The 23,497-nt window shown below is 36.6% G+C and overlaps 1 protein-coding gene across 3 annotated transcripts in view; it reads left to right on the top strand.

The window, feature by feature from the left end:
* The window catches only part of ccdc85cb (coiled-coil domain containing 85C, b), a 57,441-nt gene extending 39,731 nt beyond the window's left edge, over positions 1–17,710 (top strand). For all 3 annotated transcript variants that reach the window (XM_067384643.1, XM_067384642.1, XM_067384641.1), the window contains 4 exons: positions 5,799–5,900; positions 9,221–9,313; positions 10,826–10,924; positions 14,933–17,710. In XM_067384643.1, the coding sequence (XP_067240744.1) occupies positions 5,799–5,900; positions 9,221–9,313; positions 10,826–10,924; positions 14,933–15,022 (384 nt within the window). In that variant the 3' untranslated portion in view covers positions 15,023–17,710. The remainder of the gene's footprint in view (positions 1–5,798; positions 5,901–9,220; positions 9,314–10,825; positions 10,925–14,932) is intronic.
* Positions 17,711–23,497: the final 5,787 nt, after the last annotated feature.

The following is a 23,497-nucleotide window of genomic DNA, read 5'->3' as shown; positions in this document are numbered from 1 at the left end:
AAGCACTACTGCTAAAATATTAAAGCTAAATTAAAAAAATAAATAAAAATAATCTAGAGTGGACAGACTAGAGATTGTCTAGTCTGTTGTTTAGTGACAGGATGATCCTACCCATCTCTAGTATGATGATAACTGTGCATTCTTTCTTATTTGACAAGACTTTTTGCTAAATGTATCTGGCTATTCAGGAGTAACTGCCTTACCATTTTGATTTGTTACTCTTTTGTACTGAAATTTTTCACTAATTACTTTATTTATTTATTTTATTTTTTGGATGTTGTCAAAGCAACAATACAGTCAGGTGATGAATTTTGGCCCTTCGAACAGGTTACATTCCGGCAGTGCAAGTATTTCAGAGGGTGAACCTATTTCTTTTGGTACGGTGACAAGAAATAACGTCAGTCTGTAGGAATTCTGACACTCCCTCAGTGCATTCAGTGCACTCATTTAAAAAATAAACAAGATGTATATAATTCCATTATATAAATCAAATTTAACCATACAGTTGTACAACAAACTGTAAAATTGGACCCATTCTTACCTACTTCAGTAGGTAACTAAGCCCAAACACACCCTGGCTTTATGTCCTGAATAGTTTTCCTTGCCTTTCTGAGGAAAAATACATCTCTGTCAGCAATGTTGGAAGAAACTGCATTACAAACTGGGTCATTTCTCAACAAACAGTCATAACTCAGTCATAATAAGGATAGAAAACTCTCCAAGGCTAATATGGAGATTTTAGGACTTCAGAAATGAGGATGCATGTTACACTTTGTAGGGAATGGATATGTAATATAAGCATCACAGCAAAGAATCCATAGATTTCTGTAATGCGTTACTAAATGCAGGTAATAAAAGAAACAAAAACAAAATTTGATCAGTATTTGATGCCAACTTTGATCAGCATTCTTCATCAAATCCTACAGCATACAAACAAAAATGTTCTTATCTATACAAGTACATCAGTGCTGCATCAAGTTGTCCTAAATACCATGAATGGTTAGTAGGCGATACAGTATGTTTAGGTTGCAGGCGAATGTGAAGTTCACATCTTCCTTGCAGCCACCAAAAACACAGTTTCTCTTCTAAAAGAGAGTGACAGAGTTATTTATAGGTCTTTCTTACAGTGATCACATGCATTCAGAGAGCATGAAAGCAGGACATTGAAAATGTCATAAGGATCACTGGTGATTAGAGATTATGCCAGCTGGAGCCTGTGGGTGTCTCTATTATAGCAGCATGAAGAGATATGAGCTTACTTTCTATGGACAAGAATACCTACAGGAAGCTTTGTGGGAGTTTGTTGTGGTTGAGGGTAGCAACGCTAAGTTCCGTTCAGCTCAGAAACTCAAAATTTCAAACTTCATACTTAGGAAAGTGCAAAAGAACGCAACTTTGAAGTCAGTCTTTATATTTCAAAACACCGTATGTGTAAAACTTCTCAGAAATGCTCTTAAGAATAGTCTTAAGTTTAGACTTAAGTGTCAAAAACAAAGAGTAGGACTTTTCTAAGAGTAGGAGACTTTTATAAAAAAGCTAAAAGCAACTTTTAGTAAAGTATAAGACTGATTCTTAAGTGCTGACTTAAGTGTTGTGAAATAAGGACTACAATGATGTAAACTCAAAATGGCCATCCTTAATCTCTGAATCAGCCAGTAGCAAGCCTGCAAGGGTGAAGTACCAGCAGCACAACACCTATAATTTAATGTTATTATATAAAAAAATAAAAAATTTAAAAAGACACTGAAATGTTTTAATATTTTTATTTATTTTTAAAAATAGCTTTGTATTGTGCAAAATTATCACAAATTAGTATTGATGGTGTGGAATCTTTTTCTATTGATATATGACTACTCATTTACAGTTAGAGTAATGATGTGAACACAAGTTCCACAAGTTATTTTTTTTTAAATGTATTAAAAGATGTAAGCATATTGTGTAGCTGTGCTTGGAGTCAATTGTTTCAGGTGTGATAATAAAATGAAATTTCAAATTATTTCAAATTATTTTTGGCCAGGCTATCATGCAAATAAATTATGAACAAATGCAAAAACAAGAGAGAACCAATGAAATATTAAAAACTGATTATGTTGTAGTCAATGTCATATTTTAAAATATTTAAATAATACAAACTTAAAAATAAAAATATTTTGATGGTTTAAGCAAAACTGTAGGGTCATTAAAAAAAAAAAACTTTGCACATCAATTTTGGCCATTATGTTTGGTGTGGTAAGTTTAGCAATAGTACTACTTAAGAGCCTGCTTACTGTGGACTGATGGGTTCAAGTCATCACCGGTGCACTGCTGCATTCTTACAGTCACCAAAAAATATATTAGAAAAGCTTTCCAGCACTGGAGAGAGCTAAGTGGGAAGGCCTGGAAACAGACACAGAGTCTGCTTTGATTCCTTCTCATGTAAGTAACACTGGGTTTTGATTGTCTAGAGCAGCTGTTCTGTTGGAGATTAACAAGAATCTCTTGTTTGTATTTACTCTTGTGTACTGTACGTTCATTTTTTGTGCTTCCTTGTTGTTCATTCATCATCTGCGCTTTATTTTTCGTGAAGACATTTTGACATTTCTGACATTTTGTTTCGTGTCAGCGGTGATAAACAGACATCCACTCGCATTGCGTGTGTAACAGTGGCCAGACTGAGATTGAGTGAGATTTTTGCAGTTAAACAACTGCAAACTGATGACTGCTAGAGAATGAGACATCTTGTTGCCATCTTGTTACTCCTAACTAGGTTAGGAGACCTTTGCAGCTCTCCTAAATAATGTAGGAGCTAAGACCTAGTCTTGACACTTAGGAACTTATTCTTAAGTCTAGGAATAAGAGTAAAATTACGTCATTAGAATTCTGACTAAAATTTTACTCTGAGCGGCTTTATACATACAATAATGCACAATAATAATAAACATTCACTTTTAAGCAAATAAAATGCATAAGTGAACAGTTCCTACATTATATCATAAAATAAAACACATCAAATGATCTTCTCTGTTGATAATTGTACACAACAAAAACTAAGAGCTTACTAAAGTTGTTTTTATTTACTTATTTATTTATTGCTAATAGATGGCTTTGTTGAAGATATCCTATAGGAATATAACACATTTGACTTTGAATAGAATGTAGCATAACAAGTGGGTTCAGCCAAACCAGACCTTTTAAGTCACTTTTAAGTCAGTTCATTCAGCGGCCATCTTGGAAACCCCCTGGGTAGCTATTTTCTTTGTATGTAATAGACGTACAGCTCTTTGCTTGAACGGGAGAGGACCAAAATCTCTAAATCTGTTTTTCAAGAATATGTTTTAATAACATTTACAAGCCAGCCCAGCTACCAAGAGCTAAGATATAAGATAATAAAACTGATTTTAAACTCTCTTTTAAAGGTGGGGTAAGCCATATTTCAAAAACTACGTTTACATGCACCAATTTTCGTCAATCGGAATGAATTGAGTCCAATTGCAGATCTGTTTACACATACTCTAAACATTGTAATCTGATTCAAATATCTGTTTATATGTGTTTTATATACATTCCGATTAAAACTTTTGCACACGCGCTCTGCGTGTGACGTTATATCAGTCACACTTGCCGAGACAACCATGGACGTGACACCAACAGAGCTCATCGTTATTTTTGCCCTGTTTGCAGTGGCGTAGCGGACAGGCACGCAGGGTTGCGGGTTGCAACCCAGGTTGCGTCAACAGACAATGATCATGTATCGACAATAGTCAGAGATATTGTCAAAAGCATCAAATATTGGCAATATTAAGGGGATTTGGTGTTTCCAATTAATGTAGGCCTGTTACATTCTTCTAGTCTATTATAATTACTATTAGGTTAGGCTTCTTTTATTATTAAATTAATGTTATAATAAATTTGCCCCACAATAATTTCATAGCGCATCACCGCATAACTGACGTGCTGTGAGGATAATAAAAGATTAGGCTATTAGGTATTTTTTGAAAATGTTTTAGGTCTACATTTTTAGGTCTATTATACAATGATTTATAGGCCTATAATTAAAATTATTAGGAGTGTATAATATTTCCTAACACTGCAGTCATCAATGAAAATTAGCACATATTACTTCAAGCACCGACTAAAAAAAAAACAACTTGTTTAACATGAAATACTATTATTCTCATTTGTTTCACTAGCCTATATGTACGGCCATAAGAGAAATAATGGAATAAATTAAGACAGTTATATACCGTTATCAGCATATTATGCTGAAATTCGTCTCTGAGAGAAAATGCTCCGTTAATGCAGTGTCCGACAGCTCTGTCACTTTTTACATTCACTTTCTGTAGGGTAGTGAATACTGACCAAGGTTGAGACTTTTTCACCGGCATAACTCTTGTGCAAAGTTTGCACGTTGCTTCTTGTGTGATATCCATTAGCTTCCCTTCTTGTTTTAAAACGTAAAGATTTCCAATATTATGACGTATCTCCCCACCACTGCCTGTTGGAATACATCTTTACTAAACTAAAGACGTGAACGTGAACTTGCACACTGCGTAATGCGCGTCAACATTGTACTGCGCATGTGCCCCAGAGACTTCTGAATACGATTGAGAAAGTAGTCGGATTCGAGCGTTTACATGGGGGGTTTTTTTGCTGTTGGATCAGATTAGAAAAGGAATAAACCAGCCCTTCCAGTCCATTGAAATTTCATTCGGATCGAGCTCTATCGGATCGATTAAGGTGTTTACATTAACGTTTTTCAATCCAATTGAGCCGTCAATCCGATTACAAATGGATTATTTGGGTGCATGTAAATATAGCCACTGTTGGACTTTGTTGATATTTGAAATCAACCCAAACAAATCCACCCCTCTCTTCATTGCTCCACCTCTAAAGCTCACCCTCCAATCCTAAACACCCTTCTCTGAATCGTTCTCAAACCCCGCTTGCCAAATGCTCTAACAATGACGCTAAAGATTGCATTCTCTAGCGGTCGTCAGTGCGCAGGTGTTTACCTGCACAACTCTCAATAGCTGGCCACTGCTACACACGCAGTGCGAGAGTGGATGTCTGTTTATCACAGATGACGTGCAACAAAATAATGCTTCGCGAAAAATAAAGCGCAGATGAATGACAAGGAAGCACAAAAATTAATGTACAGTACACAAGAGTAAATACAAACCAGAGTTTGTTGGTTCGTTGTTAGTCGCCAACAACACAGCAGCTCCAGACAATCAATGACACTCAAACCCAGTGTTACTCACGTGTGAAGTGAAATCAAAGCAGCCTCCGCATCTGTTTTCAGGCCTCCCCGCTTAGCTATCTCCAGCACTGGAAAGCTTTTCTAATATTAACATGGGTCCTAAAGTCCTTGCCCAGTCATAAACCATCATTCCAGTGATATTCTTTTGAGCTCTTTTGTATTGTGTCTCATCTCTCTTTCTGCAGTATTTCTTCAAATCTCCCTCTTGCTCATTCTGTCTCTTCGACTGTCATATGCCCCCTAATGCTGATTGGTTACACGTTTGTTGTTGGTGTCGGCCCGACTAACTTCCAGACAGTGTTTTTGAAATATGCTTACCCCACCTTTAATTGAAGCAGAGATTCCCAATTCCTCTCACTCATTTTTCTACAAGTGGCCTGCTGTCTCCTCTTTCCTCATACTGGCTGTGATCTCCAATAACTTACAAAACTATCTTTCTCCCACTTTTTATCTTGCCTCTATTATTTCCATTGAGAACAGTGAAGAGTGTTTGTTTGATTGAATGTTTAATATGCTCTGAATTACAATGTCTCTGTTTCCCTCTTGTGTAATTCAACAGTGTAATCCAGGAGACCTGCGAGCCCTGCGGAAGGGCATGACCCTCTACCACTCAGAATCACAGCTGTCCTCCCTCCCCCAGAGGCAGGAGGCCCTGCTGAATGTGAGTGATCCTCTCCAAGCCACTGTACAGAGATATCAATCCAAGTATAAGTAACTACGGTACCTGCTGTTACCGTATTTTCCGGAATATAAGCCACGTTTTTTTTTAATCAAAATCTCTAAATCTAAACCAATGTGCGACAACTTATATTCCAAAGCAGTTTATATAATGTAATTAATATCAACCAAGAAAAACACACATTTGGATTAGTGCCAAATGAGAGATATGTAAATCTAAGTTTATTCATAGCTCAATTCCCATATGCCTGTAGTTTTTGTTTCGCTTTAAATAAATTAATTTAGGCTTGGCTTTTGTAATAAGTGTTGTTCATAATGAATGGCACTATAATTTATGTATATTTTATACTTCTATTTTTCATTTATTTAATTGTATAATTAATTAGATTTAAATTTGTAATCAGTTGGCACTGACAGCCACAAAATAATAGCTCAAACCAGAAATCATAGAACACACAGGGAGATTATTCCAAAATGAAAGTTCAGCTTAATCAGTTTAGCATGAGTGTGTGGGGAAAAAAAATAAGGAGATCCTTGGTACGTCAAAACTTTCATCTGTTGTACTTTGCTTTAGGCTTTTCCTGTATGGAACCGGAGGCTCTTTTCATATCTTTGAAAACTTTTTTTTTTTTCTTTAATTTTCGCCTGGAAAATTAGTAGAACCATATGCTGTAAAATCTGATGAATAAAAAGAAAAGCAAATGTGCCTTTAGCCAGTGCACAGGAAGTCTCGCCACTGTGTTTTATGTTGTATGCTTGCTTGAAAATCTTGCCATTGTCAGCTGAAATTCTTTATAACGTTCATGCAGAGCTTGAATTGAATTTCTTTAAATTGTTTTGACTCAGCATCCCCTCTGAGAAAACAGGTCAAGCTCCCATTTTATTCCATTTGACCTTTCATGTTTTATAGATTTTTGGTGCCACTTCCAATCAATGTGTGGTTTGAACAAAAGCATCACACATTACCATCGCACAGCATTGTTTTGTGTGTAACGCTAAATTATCTGATTGTTAATCAGGTACATTAGATAATTAAAGGCAGCTAATTTCAGCTGATTTAGTTCACTAATGGTTTAATTAGTTTGCATCACAAAATTAATGATTGTGTTAACATTTTATTTGATTAAATTAGCATTTTTATTGACTGTGTAATGTGAAAATTATGACTATTTCAACAATACAACAGGCCAAACTTTTACAAGATTTTTAACAGAGATTTATTAAAGGGTTAGTTCACCCAAAAATGAAAATTCTGTCATTAAGTACTCACCCTCATGTCGTTCCACACCCGTAAGATCTTCGTAACACAAATATATTTTTGATAAAATCCGATAGCAGTGAGGCCTCCATTGCCAGCAAGAGAATTAACACTTTCAGATGCCTAAGAAGCTATATTATATTAAATATAAAGACATATTTAAAACAGCTCATGTGACTACAGTGGTTCAACCTTAATGTTATGAAGCGACGTAAATACTTTTCTGTGCGCCAAAAAAAAAAACGAAATAAAAAGACAAGTGCATAAACTAAACATATTTACAGAATAAATCCCTCAATGAGCAAAAAAAAAAAAAAAAAAAAAAAAAAAATCATGTGACTTTGCCTCAACAAAGGATGTGATCTGATAACTGGACTAATGAGCAGACCAGTTTCATCACACATCAAACAAAAAAACAAAATAACGACTTTTTTCAACAATATCTAGTGATGGGCGATTTCAAAACACTTCTTCATGAAGCTTCGAAGCTTTACAAATCTTTTGTTTCGAATCAGTGGTTCGGAGCATGAAATTTGAACGGTTCTCCACTGGGGGGCATGACAGTTTGATGCAGGCTCTGAACCACTTTTTTTTGTTTGTTTCTTGTTTTGCTCATTGGGGGATTTATTCTGTAAATGTGTTTCCATCGTAGTTTATGCACGTCTTTTTAGCAGCTAAAAAAAAAAAAAAGTGTCCGCTTATAATGCGCAATTTTAAAATGAATGCGCATCTTGGTGTTTCTTTCGATCCAGTGTTTTTTTAATGCGATATCCTACAATGCGCATACATGTCATTTCCGTATGTAGTAGATGCATGCAATTTGAATTCAACCACAGTTTTGCTGTCTAAGGAACAATGCCAGAGTTTTTCATCTTTAGTGATTTTTATAAGTCTAAATAGATTGAGAATGACTATTCAAATATTTAAAAATAGTTTTCTGGTGTTTCCATGGGAACCATCTCATAATATGGAGAGTTCCATCTGGAAGCTTTTGATTGATAAGCTCTCTCATGAAACATAGAAAAGTGTATTAGATACTCATTAGATCATCATTAACACGGCACACAGCACAACACATAAACGCTTGTCCCCCATCATTCTCCCTTTAAGAACGTTTTTAAATAGGTGTTTTGTGGTCATAGTCAGAATGTATGCAGATCATGTCCGGCTCTCTTCATGTGGTATGAATGATTAAACACAACCAGGGGCTTTTTGTCCTCCCCAGCTGTCTGGGCTGCTGTGTGCAATGTTGAGCTAAGATGAATGTTTTAGATGGAATGTAGTTTTCATTATGAATGATATTCATATCTCTGAGTTGAGACAGATAATTAACAATGATGCATTAGTCAATATATCACCAATAAGAACAGGACTATGATGCATATGTGCATGGTAGCTGGTTTGTTTTTATCATCTACCTCTTTAGCCAAGTATCCAACAGCTGTAAGTCTGACAAAAAAGAGAGTATTTCTACTCGGCAGTCATCTTCGCTTTTATGTACTTGAATGGCGAATCATCAGATTCTACAAAACTGTTGGTTATACTTACCTCTCTGTAGTTCCGTTGGTCAACCACTTAAACCAAACCGGACCCATTAATGACTAGCTATAAACCTCGTACCATGTTTCAATGGTTTAAGATGATTTTTCCAGCAGGATGTTTTTAAATTTTTAACATTGTGTCCTTTTATCTTTTACAACAAGGCTTGGTTTAAAAGGTGGTTACAAAAAGGCAGAAGTCAACCCTGAAATTATATATATTTTAAAACAAACCATCAATTAAAGCAATGAGTCACACGACTTGAATCATATTCAAAATATTGGTGTTAAGAAAATGGTAGAAGGAACAAAGGAAATATAGTGAAAATAAAATTGTGCTTGTTTAGCTGGTGGACCAGCATAGCAATGCTGTTCTCAAGAAATATAATAATAATTTTTTGTAACAATGTAAAAGTGTTTACTGTCAATTTTGAGCAATGTTATTTGCCCCATACCCAGAATGTTGGCCAGAAGCAAACTGACCACCCCATGCTTTCTCTTCTATAGGGAACTGGAAGACTACAGACCAGTGAATCTTCTCCCTCCACTGGGTTTATCTCATCTGTACAGAAACCTGAAGCTGTGGTTCATGCAATGAAGGTACACACATTCCACAATCACACACATTATCAAATAGTGTGTATATATATATAGTCACTTAAATCACTTTCTTCCCCATTCTGATGTGCATTTTTAACTTCAGCAGATTGACTTGATCATGTGTATATATATATATATATATATATATATACACATATATATACATATATATACACATATATATACATATACATATATATATATATATATATATATATACATATACATATATATACATATACATGATCAAGGCAATCTGCTGAAGTTAAAACTGCACATCAGAATGGGGAAGAAAGTGATTTAAGTGACTTTGAACGTGTCATGATTGTTGGTGTAAGACGGGCTGGTCTGAGTATTTCAGAAACTGCTGATCTACTGGGATTTTCACAGACATCCATCTTTAGGGTTTACAGAGAATGGTCCAAAAAACAGAAAATATCCAGTCAGCAGCAGTTCTGTTGGTGAAAATGCCTTGTTGATGTCAGAGGAGAATGGCCAGACTGGTTCGAGCTGATAGAAAGGCAACAGTAACTCAAATAATCACTCGTTTCAACCAAGGTCTGCAGAAGAATGCATCTCTGAATGCACATGTTCAACCTTGAAGCAGATGGGCTACAGTATTAGAAGACAACACCGGCTGCTACTCCTGTCAGCTAAAAACAGAAAACTGAGGCTACAATTGTCACGGGCTCACCAAAATTGGACAATAGAATATCCATCCATCCCTTTATGACCACAGTGTACCCATCTTCTGATGGCTACTTCCAGCAGGATAACACGCATGTCACAAAGCTCAAATCATATCACACTGGTTTCTTGAACTTGACAATGAGTTCACTATACTCAAATGGCCTCCACAGTCACCATATCTCAATTCAATACAGCACTTATGGGATCTGGTCGAATGGGAGATTCTCATCATGTATGGGCAGCCGACAAATCTTCAGCAACTGCGTGATGCTATCATGTTAATATGGACCAAAATCTCTGAGGAATATTTCCAGCAATTTGTTGAATCTATGCCACAAAGAATAAAAGCAGTTCTGAAGGCAATTTAAAAATTAATCAGCACAAATCAAATATGATAAACAGAAGCTCAAATGCATGAGAACCAATTTTTGCTCTCATTTCACCCATCCAAATGCACACACACAGCAGTATTGAATATGCACCCAGAGCAGTAGGCAGCCATTTTTGCTGCAGTGCCCAGGGAGCGATTGGGGGTTAGGTGCCTCTCTCAGGGTACCTCAGTTGTGGGTAATGAGAGTGAAAGAGAGTGCTGTTCATTTACTAGTTACTGAGACTCAAACCTGCTACCTTTGGGTTAAATCCGACTCCCTAACCATTAGACCACAACTGCCCCAGCATAATAGTTTGAGATAAATCTTAAAATAAACTTTTTGCTTTAGTATTTGTACTTCTTTTGCAGGAAATGACATCAATAGTTGTACAGTATGAGTGACTTAATGACTTTAGGTTTAAAAAAAAAAAATGTTCTAAATGTATTAACAGGTTCTGGAGGTCCATGATAATCTGGACAAGCAGCTTCCAGAAGAAAGTGAGGAAGACCTGAGTGAGAAAGAGAAAGCCATAGTGCGAGAGATGTGCAACGTGAGTGTTTATCTTGATTTTTGACAGTGATGAGGCCTGTTCACACTAAGGATGATAACTATAATGATAATGATAAAGATATAGTTCTAAAATCATTCTAAATATAAAAGAATAGCAGAGTCCACACCACAACTATAAGGTTAAAGGCATAGAGGAGCAATTTAGTTGGAATTACTTTCAGAACAATTTTTTCCTGCTGATGAACAATAAAAACATTGGGCAATCAGAATCTGTCCTGCTTTAAAGAGCTCGCGCATTTAAAGCAGCAGATGATAAAACTGCAGCGCGTGCTTAGAATTTAACAGACCAATATCATCCACTGGTGTTGACGCAAATATAGTTATGGTTATGGTTATAGTTATCGTTCTTGGTGTGAACGAGCCTATAGATCTATCAGGCACTCAAAAACATAAACAATCCAAATGCTTCAATGACTTCATTCACTTGACCCGTTGTTAAATCTGCATGATTACTGCATAATTTAAATGTTAAAAGAAAAATGGAAGAGAAAAATTATTTTAAAAAATCACACCAACCAAGCCCATCATTTTTTATTTTTTTTTTACTTTGTAAGCACATTTTACTTGAAATCTCACTGCCCACAGAAATGTCCAGTTCATGTCTATTAAAAGCTTCCCTTCACAAGGAAGTGTTACCAAGTGGGTGGAGCTCTTGGAAGGGTCAGTTAATGGATAGGTTGGTACACAGAGCTCTGTGCTCATCATAGCATGAGCCAATAGTTTGATCTGTTTGTTGGGCAGTGGAATGTTGGAATGAAGGAATCCAGTTTGGAAATCTAACTCACAATAACACCTCTGTGCTTCTCACCTGGAGACGCCTGGCCTATTTAACACCATTGTGAATGCTGTTCATAAGAGATCTGGATGGATGGATGTTTGGGCTTGTTTTTTCTTGCTTTCTGTGGGTGGTAATAGTGTTATATTAAATATGCTAGACAAGTAGCAGTGACTTGGCCGATATTAATTTTAACTTTTTTTTTAAATGGTCGATCTTAGATGTTTAATTGTGCTTGCTCATTTCCCCTTTTTTTATTACATGTTGTAGTGTAAAATAACATACCCTTTACAAACGTTTTTTTTTTTTGCGTACAGATGACAATGTTGTCAAAACGATCCCCGTTTACACAGATCTGCAAAAATTATTAAAAACTTTGTATTATTCATACCAGGCCAGTAGTTGGCGTTGTCACTTTGTAAACAAACACTATGCGCCTATAGACTGAACATGTAAAAGAGTGCCCCAGGGATGACGCGTTTTTGTAGGCCACCCGGAAGTTAGCGGCGCACGGGTTCCTTCGGCTGAAAGCCTATTAATTTTTCCCATAGACTTTTGGAAAATCGCAGAAAATAAGCTCTGTGTTTAACAGAGGGTTATGACACTTACACGTTTTGTCTATCAAGATAATCTTTACAATTTAACACAACATTTATAGATTTTGAAGCCTAAATAAAGTCGTCAGATATAAAAGGCTAACAGTAGGCTATAAACGGACTACAGCACACCATGGTCGCGGATCAACGTCGTCACCACCAAGCGTCCTCAAACTTTATTTAGAAAACAACTCTATTTAAAAACATGCTCACTGGTTATGATCTGCACTGTGTATGAATACTTATCCACTTTTTCATGAGAAATGCTGTCCAAATGTCCTGTTTGTCATGATGACGTCTAAAGTCCCTGCCAAAGGAAGTAGTCCCTTTTAGCAATTTGTTAGCAACCGCCGATTTTAAGACACAGTAAAAGTTTAAAAAATCACAAGTGGGTTATAACTGGCGTGTTTTATGTCATAGATCAAAACGTGAAAATATTTAGAGGCTTTGTTAACCACAGACCTTATTTCAGGCGATTTAACAAAAACCCATTCAAAAAACCCATAGACTTTACGACGTTGGAACCGAAAGTCCTAAAATGCTAACTCGCTTCCGGGTTTTGCCTACAAAAACGCGTCATCCCTGGGGCACTCTATACACATGTGCATGATGTCACCATTTTCACAAATTCACATTTTTGTAGTTTACACGGAGACAATATCGTTTTCAAAAGTTTGCGTTTTCAGCCCCCCAAAATGCCATTGTGATTTAAATAAATGGCATAAAAAAATGCATAAAAACTTTTCTGTTTTTTGTTGAAAATGCCCCTTTAGATATTCTTTTTTACCATCGAATGCTCACTTTAATAACATTGTTCAATGTAATGTTTCAATTCAAATCTCAGAATGAAAATACATTATATATCATATCTCACAGAAGTGAGTACACCCCTCACATTTTTGTAAATATTTTATTATATCTTTTCATGTGACAACACTGAAGAAATTACACTTTGCTACAATGTAAAGTAGTAAGTGTACAGCTTGTATAACAGTGAAAATTTGCTGTCCCCTCAAAATAACACACAGCCATTAATGTCTAAACCGCTGGCCACAAAAGTGAGTACACCCCTAAGTGAAAATGTCCAAATTGGGCCCAAAGTGTCAATATTTTTTGTGTGGCCACCATTTCTTTCCGGCACTGCCTTAACCCTCTTGGGCATGGAGTTTACCAGAGCTTCACAGGTTGCCACAGGAGTCCTTTTCCACTCCTGTATGATGACATCACAGAGCTGGTGGATGTTAGAGACCTTGCAATCTCCACCTTCCGTTTGAGGATGCCCCACAGATTGGCCAGTCCATCACCTTTACCCTCAGCTTCTTAAGCAAGGCAGTGGTCGTCTTGGAGGTGTGTTTGGGGTCGTTATCAGGTTGGAATACTTCCCTGCGGCCCAGTCTCTAAAGGGAGGGGATCATGCTCTGCTCATTCATGGTTCCCTCAGTGAACTCTAGCTCCCCAGTGCCGGCAGCAATCATGCAGCCCCAGACCATGATACTCCCATCACCATGATTGACTGTAGGCAAGACACACTTGTCTTTGTACTCCTCACCTGGTTGCCGCCACACACGCTCGACACCATCTGAACCAAATAAGTTTATCTTGGTCTCCTCAGACCACTGGACATGGTTCCAGTAATCCATGTCCTTAGTCTGCTTGTCTTCAGCAAACTGTTTGTGGGCTTTCTTGTGCAACATCTTTAGAAGGGGCTTTCTTCTAGGATGACAGCCACACAAACTAATTTGATGCAGTGTAAGACGTATAGTCTGACCCCCCACCCCTTCAACCTTCAACAATGCTGGCAGCACTCATACGTCTATTTCCCAAACACAACCTCTGGATATGACGCTGAGCATGTGCACTCAACTTCTTTGGTCGACCATGGCGAGGCCTGTTCTGAGTGGAACCTGTCCTGTTAAACCATTGTATGGTCTTGACCACCGTGCTGCAGCTCAGTTTCAGGGTCTTGGCAATCTTCTTATAGCCTACGCCATCTTTATGTAGAGCAACAATTTTTTTTTTCAGATCCTTAGAGAGTTCTTTGCCATGAGGTGTCATGTTGAACTTCCAGTGACCAGTATGAGCGATAACACCAAATTTAACACACCTGCTCCCCATTCACACCTGAGACCTTGTAACACTAACGAGTCATATTCACTTTTGTGGCCAGCGGTTTAGACATTAATGGCTGTGTGTTGAGTTATTTTGAGTGGACAGCAAATTTTCACTGTTATACAAGCTGTACACACTACTTTACATTGTAGTAAAGTGTAATTTCTTCAGTGTTGTCACATGAAAAGATATAATAAAAAATTTACAAAAATGTGAGGGGTGTACTCACTTCTGTGAGATACTGTACATTATAACATTGTGATGCCTAAATTCACTTGTAGCATTTAAAATGATTGATTTTAGTTTTTAGTGTTTTTTTAGGCAAAATATTATAGAATATCTGCTGTTTTTTTAGTTATTGCCCATAGCAAAAATAGTAATTGGTGAATCCCTAATTATAGGCTGTAAATTATATATGAGCCTAATTTACATAGAAAGTAGTGAAGAATGACTACAGCTTTTAAGATGCAGGTTTTGGACTGACATACAACAACTGATTTGTGTTCAGGTGGTGTGGCGAAAGCTGGGTGATGCAGCAGGATCAAAGCCGTCCATCCGACAGCAGCTCTCTGGGAATCAGTTCAAAGGTCCTCTATAGCATATGAGGAACATTCCTCCTTCTGTTCATCCACCTTGAAACTCCAACAGGGCCAAACTGAGAAACCACTCACAGCAACAACAGGCAACATGAACACTCCTGTCCACAACCATCTTCCATGTCAAGTCATTTGGAGTCGAACTTGCCATTGACGTTGGATCACTCCACACCAGTTTTCAGATAGTAGCCATGTTTTATATTGTCAATAGGTGAACATTATAAGCAATAATCTGCATGGAAATAACATTGTTTGACTATTAATTATATTTGTTTTACTATGGATCTTGTTTGAATTCATGGCCTTGGCCCAAATGGCACATCTTCTATGAACCAGCAGTCATTGACAGTTACCCAACAGTCAATGTGGTCAAATGTAGACTCCACAAAGATCCATAAAGGACGGTGCCATTTGGGACAAGGCCCATGAAGTGTTTACAACTGGCAGCTAGTCATGTTCAGTCAGTTTGCCTCATTTGTATTTTTTCTCTTTTTTTTTTTGCTTCTTTTTTTTCTTTTTTACTTAACAGTGATGTCAGAAAACTCATTATTGATTCTTTACAATCTTCTATACAATGTTGGGTCCATCAAACTTCCAGAGCAAAATGGGCGATACCAGATAAGGCTCCCTCCACTCCACTGTGTTCTGGTACCCTTTCTGTGCATCAGTAACGTACAGAAATGACTCTGAAAGACAATGTAAGATATGTACAAAAGCTTTAAATCACTTTATTATTATGTTGTCTTTTTAAGTCTTTTTACTTTTTCTAGTGGCTGTTTTTAACTCAACAGCGTATGGGGTTTTCCTAACAGCGCAACACTTTTTAAACAATGCAGCTGAGACACAATAACAGCACAATACATGCTAAATATGATTTTCCCTGTTCTTGTATAAAAAACAGCTGGTGGTCACAACTGAAATCCATTGTTTTTGTATGTTTAAGATGTCAAATTTCAAAACAGTGTGCTGTGCATGCTTGACAATCACGTCTCTCAGGTCTGGGGAAATTACAAGTGTACATCAAAATCATGTGGCTGAAACAATAGATTTGTCCTTTTTCCAGCCTTTTTGTTTATATCCATGATTACAGTTCGTTGAGAATGGCACTGAATCCATTTGAACTGACCCTTTAACAGTCAAGACTAATATATTGACAGAAATCATTGTGGTAACCTAATGTTTAAAGATCTAAGCTGTCCAGTTCAACCCTAAGTAGGGGTGACCTTCAAATCTAAGACTTCTCTAAGGCCCTTTCATGTCATGCAGGTCAAGGCATAACACACCACCAGAGTTGGCGGTAATGCATTACTTTTTTCAAGTAACTAAAGTAACATTGCATTTAAATTTACTACAAAATATCAGTTAGCTACTTTTTCAAATAAGTAACGCAAATTACTTTGTTTTATCTTTTATTGACCGACAACTCTCCTGTCCCCATGTTGAGAGAAATCAGAAGTTGCTGCCTTCATGTGCTCTTGGAATTATCGTAAATACAAGTTTCGTAGGTAAAAATTGCAAATGAACGCCCTCCAATTTCCAATTTAGAATATGGAGTTACATGTAGAACGACCACCATTCACAAAGTTATTCATGTTTCCCACCCATTGCTTGTTGGCTTATTCAGTATTTTGGCTAATTTGATAATGTTTTCAGTTCTCATTGTGTAGTGTAGTACTTTCATCACTATATAACGAATTTTATGTTTAAATTCCACACATTTTCCCTCAAAAGCCTGCAGGGCCTGCTATTCGACAGAACAAGCATCAATCCCTTAAGTAGTGATCAAGGATATAGCAAGTGATATTTAGCTAATTTAAATGCATGTCAGCAACTGTTTAATGTATGTGAGTCTCTTTTTTCTGCTATTTTCTTTCAATGTCAGATAAACTTCTTGGCCAAGTTCTAAAACAGGCATGCTTATAAATGAAATACTAAGGCTGTGTTCAGAATGCAGTTTTAACATACTGATTATTGTGCAATATATGCTGAATACTAACATAAAAAACAAATAGTATGTAAAACAATACACATTATACAACCATAAACAGTAGTACTGTCATATGGAAAAGTAAATTATTTCATATTCAAATAAATATCAGCTAATTCCAGTTCGATCTTCACTCTGGAAATGGAAGGTTGAATAAACAGCATTGTGGGATACAATGTTGTTAAAAGTGTTCTTTGTTGTATACCGGATTTTGGTAAAATATATCGCAAAAAACTATGAGTAATATGTTAGTAAGCTATTCTGAACATTGCCAGAAATGGCTAAAGAAAGAGTTTGAAGAGTTTTAACGAATTAATCGGAGGTGTTTTCTCTTTATGGAAGAGTGTGTTTGATTGGCTGGGGTTTGACCCACCTGTCACAAACATGAGAAGTTGCTGTTGTTAATGAAAGGAGTTGCAAACAGATCCTATACAGATTCTCTTGGGAAATGGTCTGAACACAAAGCCATGATTTTCTTTTCTTTTTTTCTTTTTTTTTTTTTTCTTTTTTTGATGATTTTATTTTTGTGCTGCCTCTTTTGTGCATGAGGTTTTGTTTGAAACCTATGCACCTATACCCTGTGTTGTTTTATTGTGTACAACCTCTGAGGTTTATCCTGTCTTCAGTGCAAGCATGACTGCTGGAGACGTCGGGGTGTTTTATGACGGAGATGTAAAGAAAAAAGTTGTACAAAGTGAACCAAGCCGATTTTGTCAATAAAAAGCAAACTATTGCTTTGAGTCGTCACATTTATTTATATAGCGCTTTACCATACAGATTGTTTCAAAGCAGCTTCACAGTAATAAAATGCTGGAAAAAAAATATCAATTGTGAATTAAAACAACTTCAATTGCAGCTGTAAAGCAGTGTTGTTGTGTTGATTCAATTCAATCGCAATGTCGTTGTAAAACAGAATTTCAAGTGTGCATCTGTTTTCAAACATGATTAAAACATGGTATATCATGAACTAATGTAGCTGTTAACTTCACTAATGTGAAAATACCTTGCATTACACTTTGTTTAGTAACAAGTGTCAAGAACTTGATGCAATAAATTGATAATCAACTATAGGCTACTACTAAACATACTTTATGAAGCATATTTAGTTCAGTGGTTCTAAAATGGTGGATTGTGACCCTGAAAATGGGTCACAAGGCTGATCTGATAGGGCTGCCAAATGCAGCAAGTAATTGTGCAAAGTTATCAACTTTTATGTTTTGTTGATGTCAAAAGTGATTTAAATGCAAATGTCACTTGCTAAATTAGGATTAGAATAAACACATTAAACATTGGTTTGTGACATGGTTTGTGTTTACCACATATCTGTGGTGAATTTGGCTGTAGAAGTATTTTGGTACTGTGGGTCGCTGCTTGATGTCCAATGTGAAACCTGGTTCCAGTTCACATGCCAATGCAAAATAATAAAATAAATCTTTTAGTATTGTGCCCCCTAATGGTAAAAAGGGTAAATTACCCATTTTCACAATCATTTAATCTCATAGACAACCTCTCAAAATTCAAACCAAACATTTGAATGTTGGTAGCTTGTGGTCATCGCTGTATTAAGACCACAAATTTTTAATCATATGAATGCTTTGCAAAATGCTCAGTAAACACTTTTTTTTTTTTGCTAGTGATTTCCCACTATTTAACCAGATAAAACTCTGAGATTAAAAATCTCGGTAACACTATACGCATGATCTTCATATAAAATGAATTACTGCTCCATTTATACTTATTTATAAGCAAATATTACTATTTTATAAACATATTTATAAAGACTTATTAAGACCTATACCACATTATGAGAACAGTTATATTTATATTATTATAATTATTACATTTATATTATTTTATAATTACTTATAAGTCATGCATTTTCCTTTTCAATGCACGTTCAGTATTAATTACTCCGTCGTATGGTTTCATGAATGTATTTATAAAAATGCAGCTTGCATTGCTATAATGTTATTATATTATGGTTACAATGACCTTTTATTCAGATTTATTTCTGTCAAATTAGTCAATATATTGCTATAAATAGCTGTGTTGTGTTCTTATAAATACCTATTGTGAGAAATAATAGTTACTAATCTTTATAAATGTATCATTGTTGGCATTAAGTAAAGTGAAAACATAGGATGCAATTTTCCTAAATCAAATGTTAAGAAATCACGAATATGTGCTCATTTTACACTTTAAGTTGCTTACTTGTAAATGTAACTAATGAACAACAATTCCTGTAATAATAATAATAAACAGAAATCATTAATACAAACAGTTAAAAAAAAAAGTATCTTTTTTAAATGTTACATACTAGCAAAACACTGCAACAATATTTTTAAAGTAATTCCAAACTGCTATAAGCAATACCATGCAAATGGCTGAGGAGATATAGATTTTAACAAATCAAAATTACCATTCATTACCTCTAATGGAAACTTTATCCATTCAAGACATAATAACTAGTTGATACAGCAAACAAGTGCCTCTTTAACTATTTTATATTTGATCATTTATAAATCGGTGTATAATGGCTTATGAACATTCACATTGAAAAAGCAAATGTGTGGCTTATAAATGTATCTATAACTGTTCTTATAATGCAGTATAGATCTTAATGAGTCTTTATAATTATATATTTATAGAATAGTAATACTCACTTATAATGTGAGTATTAATAAAATGTATAAATGTGGCTATAATTTATTATATAAGCATGGTCTTCATAGAAAGTGTTACCAAAATCTCTTTTACAGAAGTGACCTGGCCATGATGGGCAGCACAGCATTTAAGAAACAAAAAAAAAAAAAAATTACAAATTATTCCTTCCTTTAACAGTTCACTAATAAAAAATTTAAAAGTATTCATCAACACTGGGATCTGCAATTTCAGGTAATTTTGTAAAAAGTTCCAGTCATCGGGTGCCGCGTACCGAAAGGCTTGTTTTCCAAATTCAGTTCCTGTATGTGGAACTGAGAGGATGTACAAATCCTGTGAGTGCAAAGAATAAGCTCCAAAAGGTTTGTGTTGGGTAAGGGAGGAAAGATATGGAGGCAACTGACCCAAGATGGATTTATAGATAAACAGGTACCCGTGTTTACGTCTGCGAGTTGATAATGACGACCAACTGACTCAATTGTACAGCTGACAATGGTGAGTGCTGTAATTACAATTTAATATAAACCTGAGTGCACCATGATATAAAGTATCCAAAGAGCTTAAAAGTTTGGTAGTTGCCTTTGCAAAATAAAACAAAAATGGATATATATGTGACAGGACAATCATTTCTAATACATTTTTCAAGTTTTCAGTTAACCAAATAGTAAGTCTGACTGAACAATTAACTTCATTAGTCATGAATAGATCAGCAGTTCACAAGCATTCAAATATAAATGGAAATGTATTAATAATAAACTTTCTTGGTTAATGTATTTTAACTAATGACACTATTATATTTGTGTAATGCTATTCTAATGTACTCAGTTATAATAAAGGAGTTGTTCACTTTAGAAATATACACTGATCGCCCACAATATTAAAACCACCTGCCTAATATCATGTAGGTCCCCCTCATGACACCAAAACAGCTCTGATATGCATTGAGGCATGGACTCTGTTGGTCCAGCACATCCCACAGATGTTCAATCGAATTGAGATTTAGAGGCCAAGGTAAAACCTCTTTGTCTTGTTCTTCAAGCCATTCTTGAACATTTTTTAATGCAGGGTGCATTATCCCAGAGGTTCCCCCAACCCTGCACAATTTTGATGTCTCTTATCTGACGTGGCCATCTGAGGTCTTAGACACATATCACCTACCTACCTACATTTTAGATGTCTCCCCAATCAAACATCAGCTCATCAGCCCTTCAGTGATGAATACTCTAAGTAACATCCACATGAATGGCAGCATCCATTTTGGGCACTTTCAGCAGTGGACAGGGGTCATCTTGGGCATTGGGCACTCTGACTGATTAGACCAGGCCTTCACTCCCCACATGCATCACTGTTTTCACAGTTACACTGATGATGCTCAGCTCTACATTTCTTCGGGCCCTGACAAAACTTACCAATTCACAAAATTAATGGAATGCATAGCTGATATAAAAAATTGTATGACCAGTAATTTCCTACTACTAAATTCAGAAAAAACAGAGATTCTAATTTTTGGACCAAAAACTTATTCAAGTAATAACCTAGAATACTGTCTAACGCTTGATGGCTGCTCTGTTAAGTCTTTGGTTTCAAAGAGCACACCCAGGTTCCTAACTGATGACAGTCTTTCATTTGAAGGCCATGTTTCTAGCATCTGTAAAACCGCATTCTTCCATCTTAAAAATATATCTAAACTACGACATATGCTCTCAATGCAGATGTAGAACAGTTAGTTCCTGCGTTCATGACCTCAAGGCTAGATTACTGTAACGCTCTACTGGGTGGTTGTTCTGCTCGTCTGGTAAATAAACTACAGCTCGTACAAAATGCAGCAGCTAGAGTTCTTACTAGAACTAGGAAGTATGACCATATTAGCCCAGTTCTGTCAACACTGCATTGTCTTCCTGATAAACATCATATAGATTTTAAAATCTTGCTAATTACTTACAAAACACTAAATGGTTTAGCTCCCCAGTACCTGAGTGAGCTCTTAAACCATTATAGTCCTTCACGTCTATTGCGATCTCAGAATTCAGGCCAGCTGATAATACCTAGAATAACAAAAACAACCGCAGGCAGTAGATCCTTCTCCTATTTGGCACCTAAACTCTGGAACAATCTTCCTAGCATTGTTCGGGAAGCAGACACACTGTCAGTTTAAATATAGGCTAAAGACGCATCTCTTTAACCTGGCATACACATAACACATTATCAATTTATATTTTCAAATCCATTAAAGGATTGTTAGGCTGCATAAATTAGGTCAGCTGGAACTAGGAACACTTCCTATAACACTAGATGTACTCGTTACATCAGAAGAAGAATGGCACCTAATATTACTATTAGTCTCTGTTTATCCCGAGGTTTACCGTAATCAACTGGATCTGGGCCGTATCAAGGTGAGATCAAGGACCTGCGCCTTGACATGACCACAACGCAGCCCTGAAGTGTCAGCAGAGATCGAGTTAACTAGATCATCCATTGTGAAGGCCTCATCAACACGAGAGCCAGTGCCACAGTTCTTCAACAAACTGTCCATATTGGCGTGATGAATACGATCCTCAACTGGATGGAACTGGAATAAATACTTTGAATTTTGCGATCCCATCGGACTTATAATAGCTACCTGCATTGTAACAAAGCACTGTTCACCAGAGGAGAACTGGCTCCCCTGACTAAGCCTGGTTTCTCCCAAGGTTTTTTTCTCCATTTTAACACCTGTTTGCCACCTGATGTCACCTGTTGGAGTTTGGGTTCCTTGCAGCTGTCGCCTTTGGCTTGTTTAGTTGGGGACACTTAACATTTGACTTGATTTTTGATATTCAACAGTGCTTTTATCTACCTGCATTGGCACCATTTTCTTTAAGAGTTGCTGTGTAGCCAAAATTATATACCAGTAATCACCGTAAAGCAGCTTTGACACAATCTGCATTGTAAAAAGCGCTATATAAACTTGACACTGAGCCTTGGGCATCTATGGCGCCTTCCTTGCACAACATTTGGTAAGTACTAACCACTGCATACTGGGAACTTGACTACAAGACAAGGCCCCCAGCTGAGCCTGGTTTCTCCCAAGGTTTTTTTTCTCCATTCTGTCACCTGACAGAGTTTGGACAGAGCCATTTTGCTACAGCGCTCGGGGAACGATTGTGGGTTAGGTGCCATGCTCAAGGGCAACTCAGTCACTTACTGCTGGTATTGAGAATCGAACCCAACAACCTTTGGGTTACCAGTCTTACTCTCTAACCCAGGGGTAGGCAAGTTCGGTCCTAGAGAGCTGCTGTCCTATTGAGTTTAGCTCCAATCTTAATCAAACACACCTGAACAAGCTAATCAAGCTCTTCAGGATTACTAAGGCTATAGGCAGCTGAAGGGTTTTTTTTTTTCAGGGTTGGAGCTAAACTCTGCTGGACAGCAGCTCTCTAGGACTGAACTTGCCTACCCCTGCTCTAACCATTTGGCCACAACTGCCCCTTTGGAAATGCTCTGATCCACTATTTGGGCCTTGTAAAAGTCACTCAGATCTCTTTGCTTGTCTTTTTTTCCCTGCTTCTAAAACCCATGAAATTCTGACTGTTCACTTGCTAATATATCCCCTTGTAACAATATAATTGATGTTACTCACTTCACCTGTCAGTGGTTTTAATGTTGTGACTGATCAGTGTATACTGTCACACATCTTGGGTTGCTTTTTCTTCTGTCATTCTAAGCATGACTAGTTCATTCCGCCAGGAAACGGCACAGGCAAAGTTTGTGTGTATTTTAATGTTTATCCCAATACAAAATTAGATTTTCTGGTAATTGACAGCATGGCAGTGGTGCAGTTTAACACAAG

The sequence above is a fragment of the Chanodichthys erythropterus genome, chromosome 4 (assembly GCF_024489055.1).
Source record: "Chanodichthys erythropterus isolate Z2021 chromosome 4, ASM2448905v1, whole genome shotgun sequence".
Classification (NCBI taxonomy): domain Eukaryota; kingdom Metazoa; phylum Chordata; class Actinopteri; order Cypriniformes; family Xenocyprididae; genus Chanodichthys; species Chanodichthys erythropterus.
The sequence above is the reverse complement of the archived record's forward strand: the minus strand, read 5'-3'. Positions and strand labels throughout refer to the sequence as shown.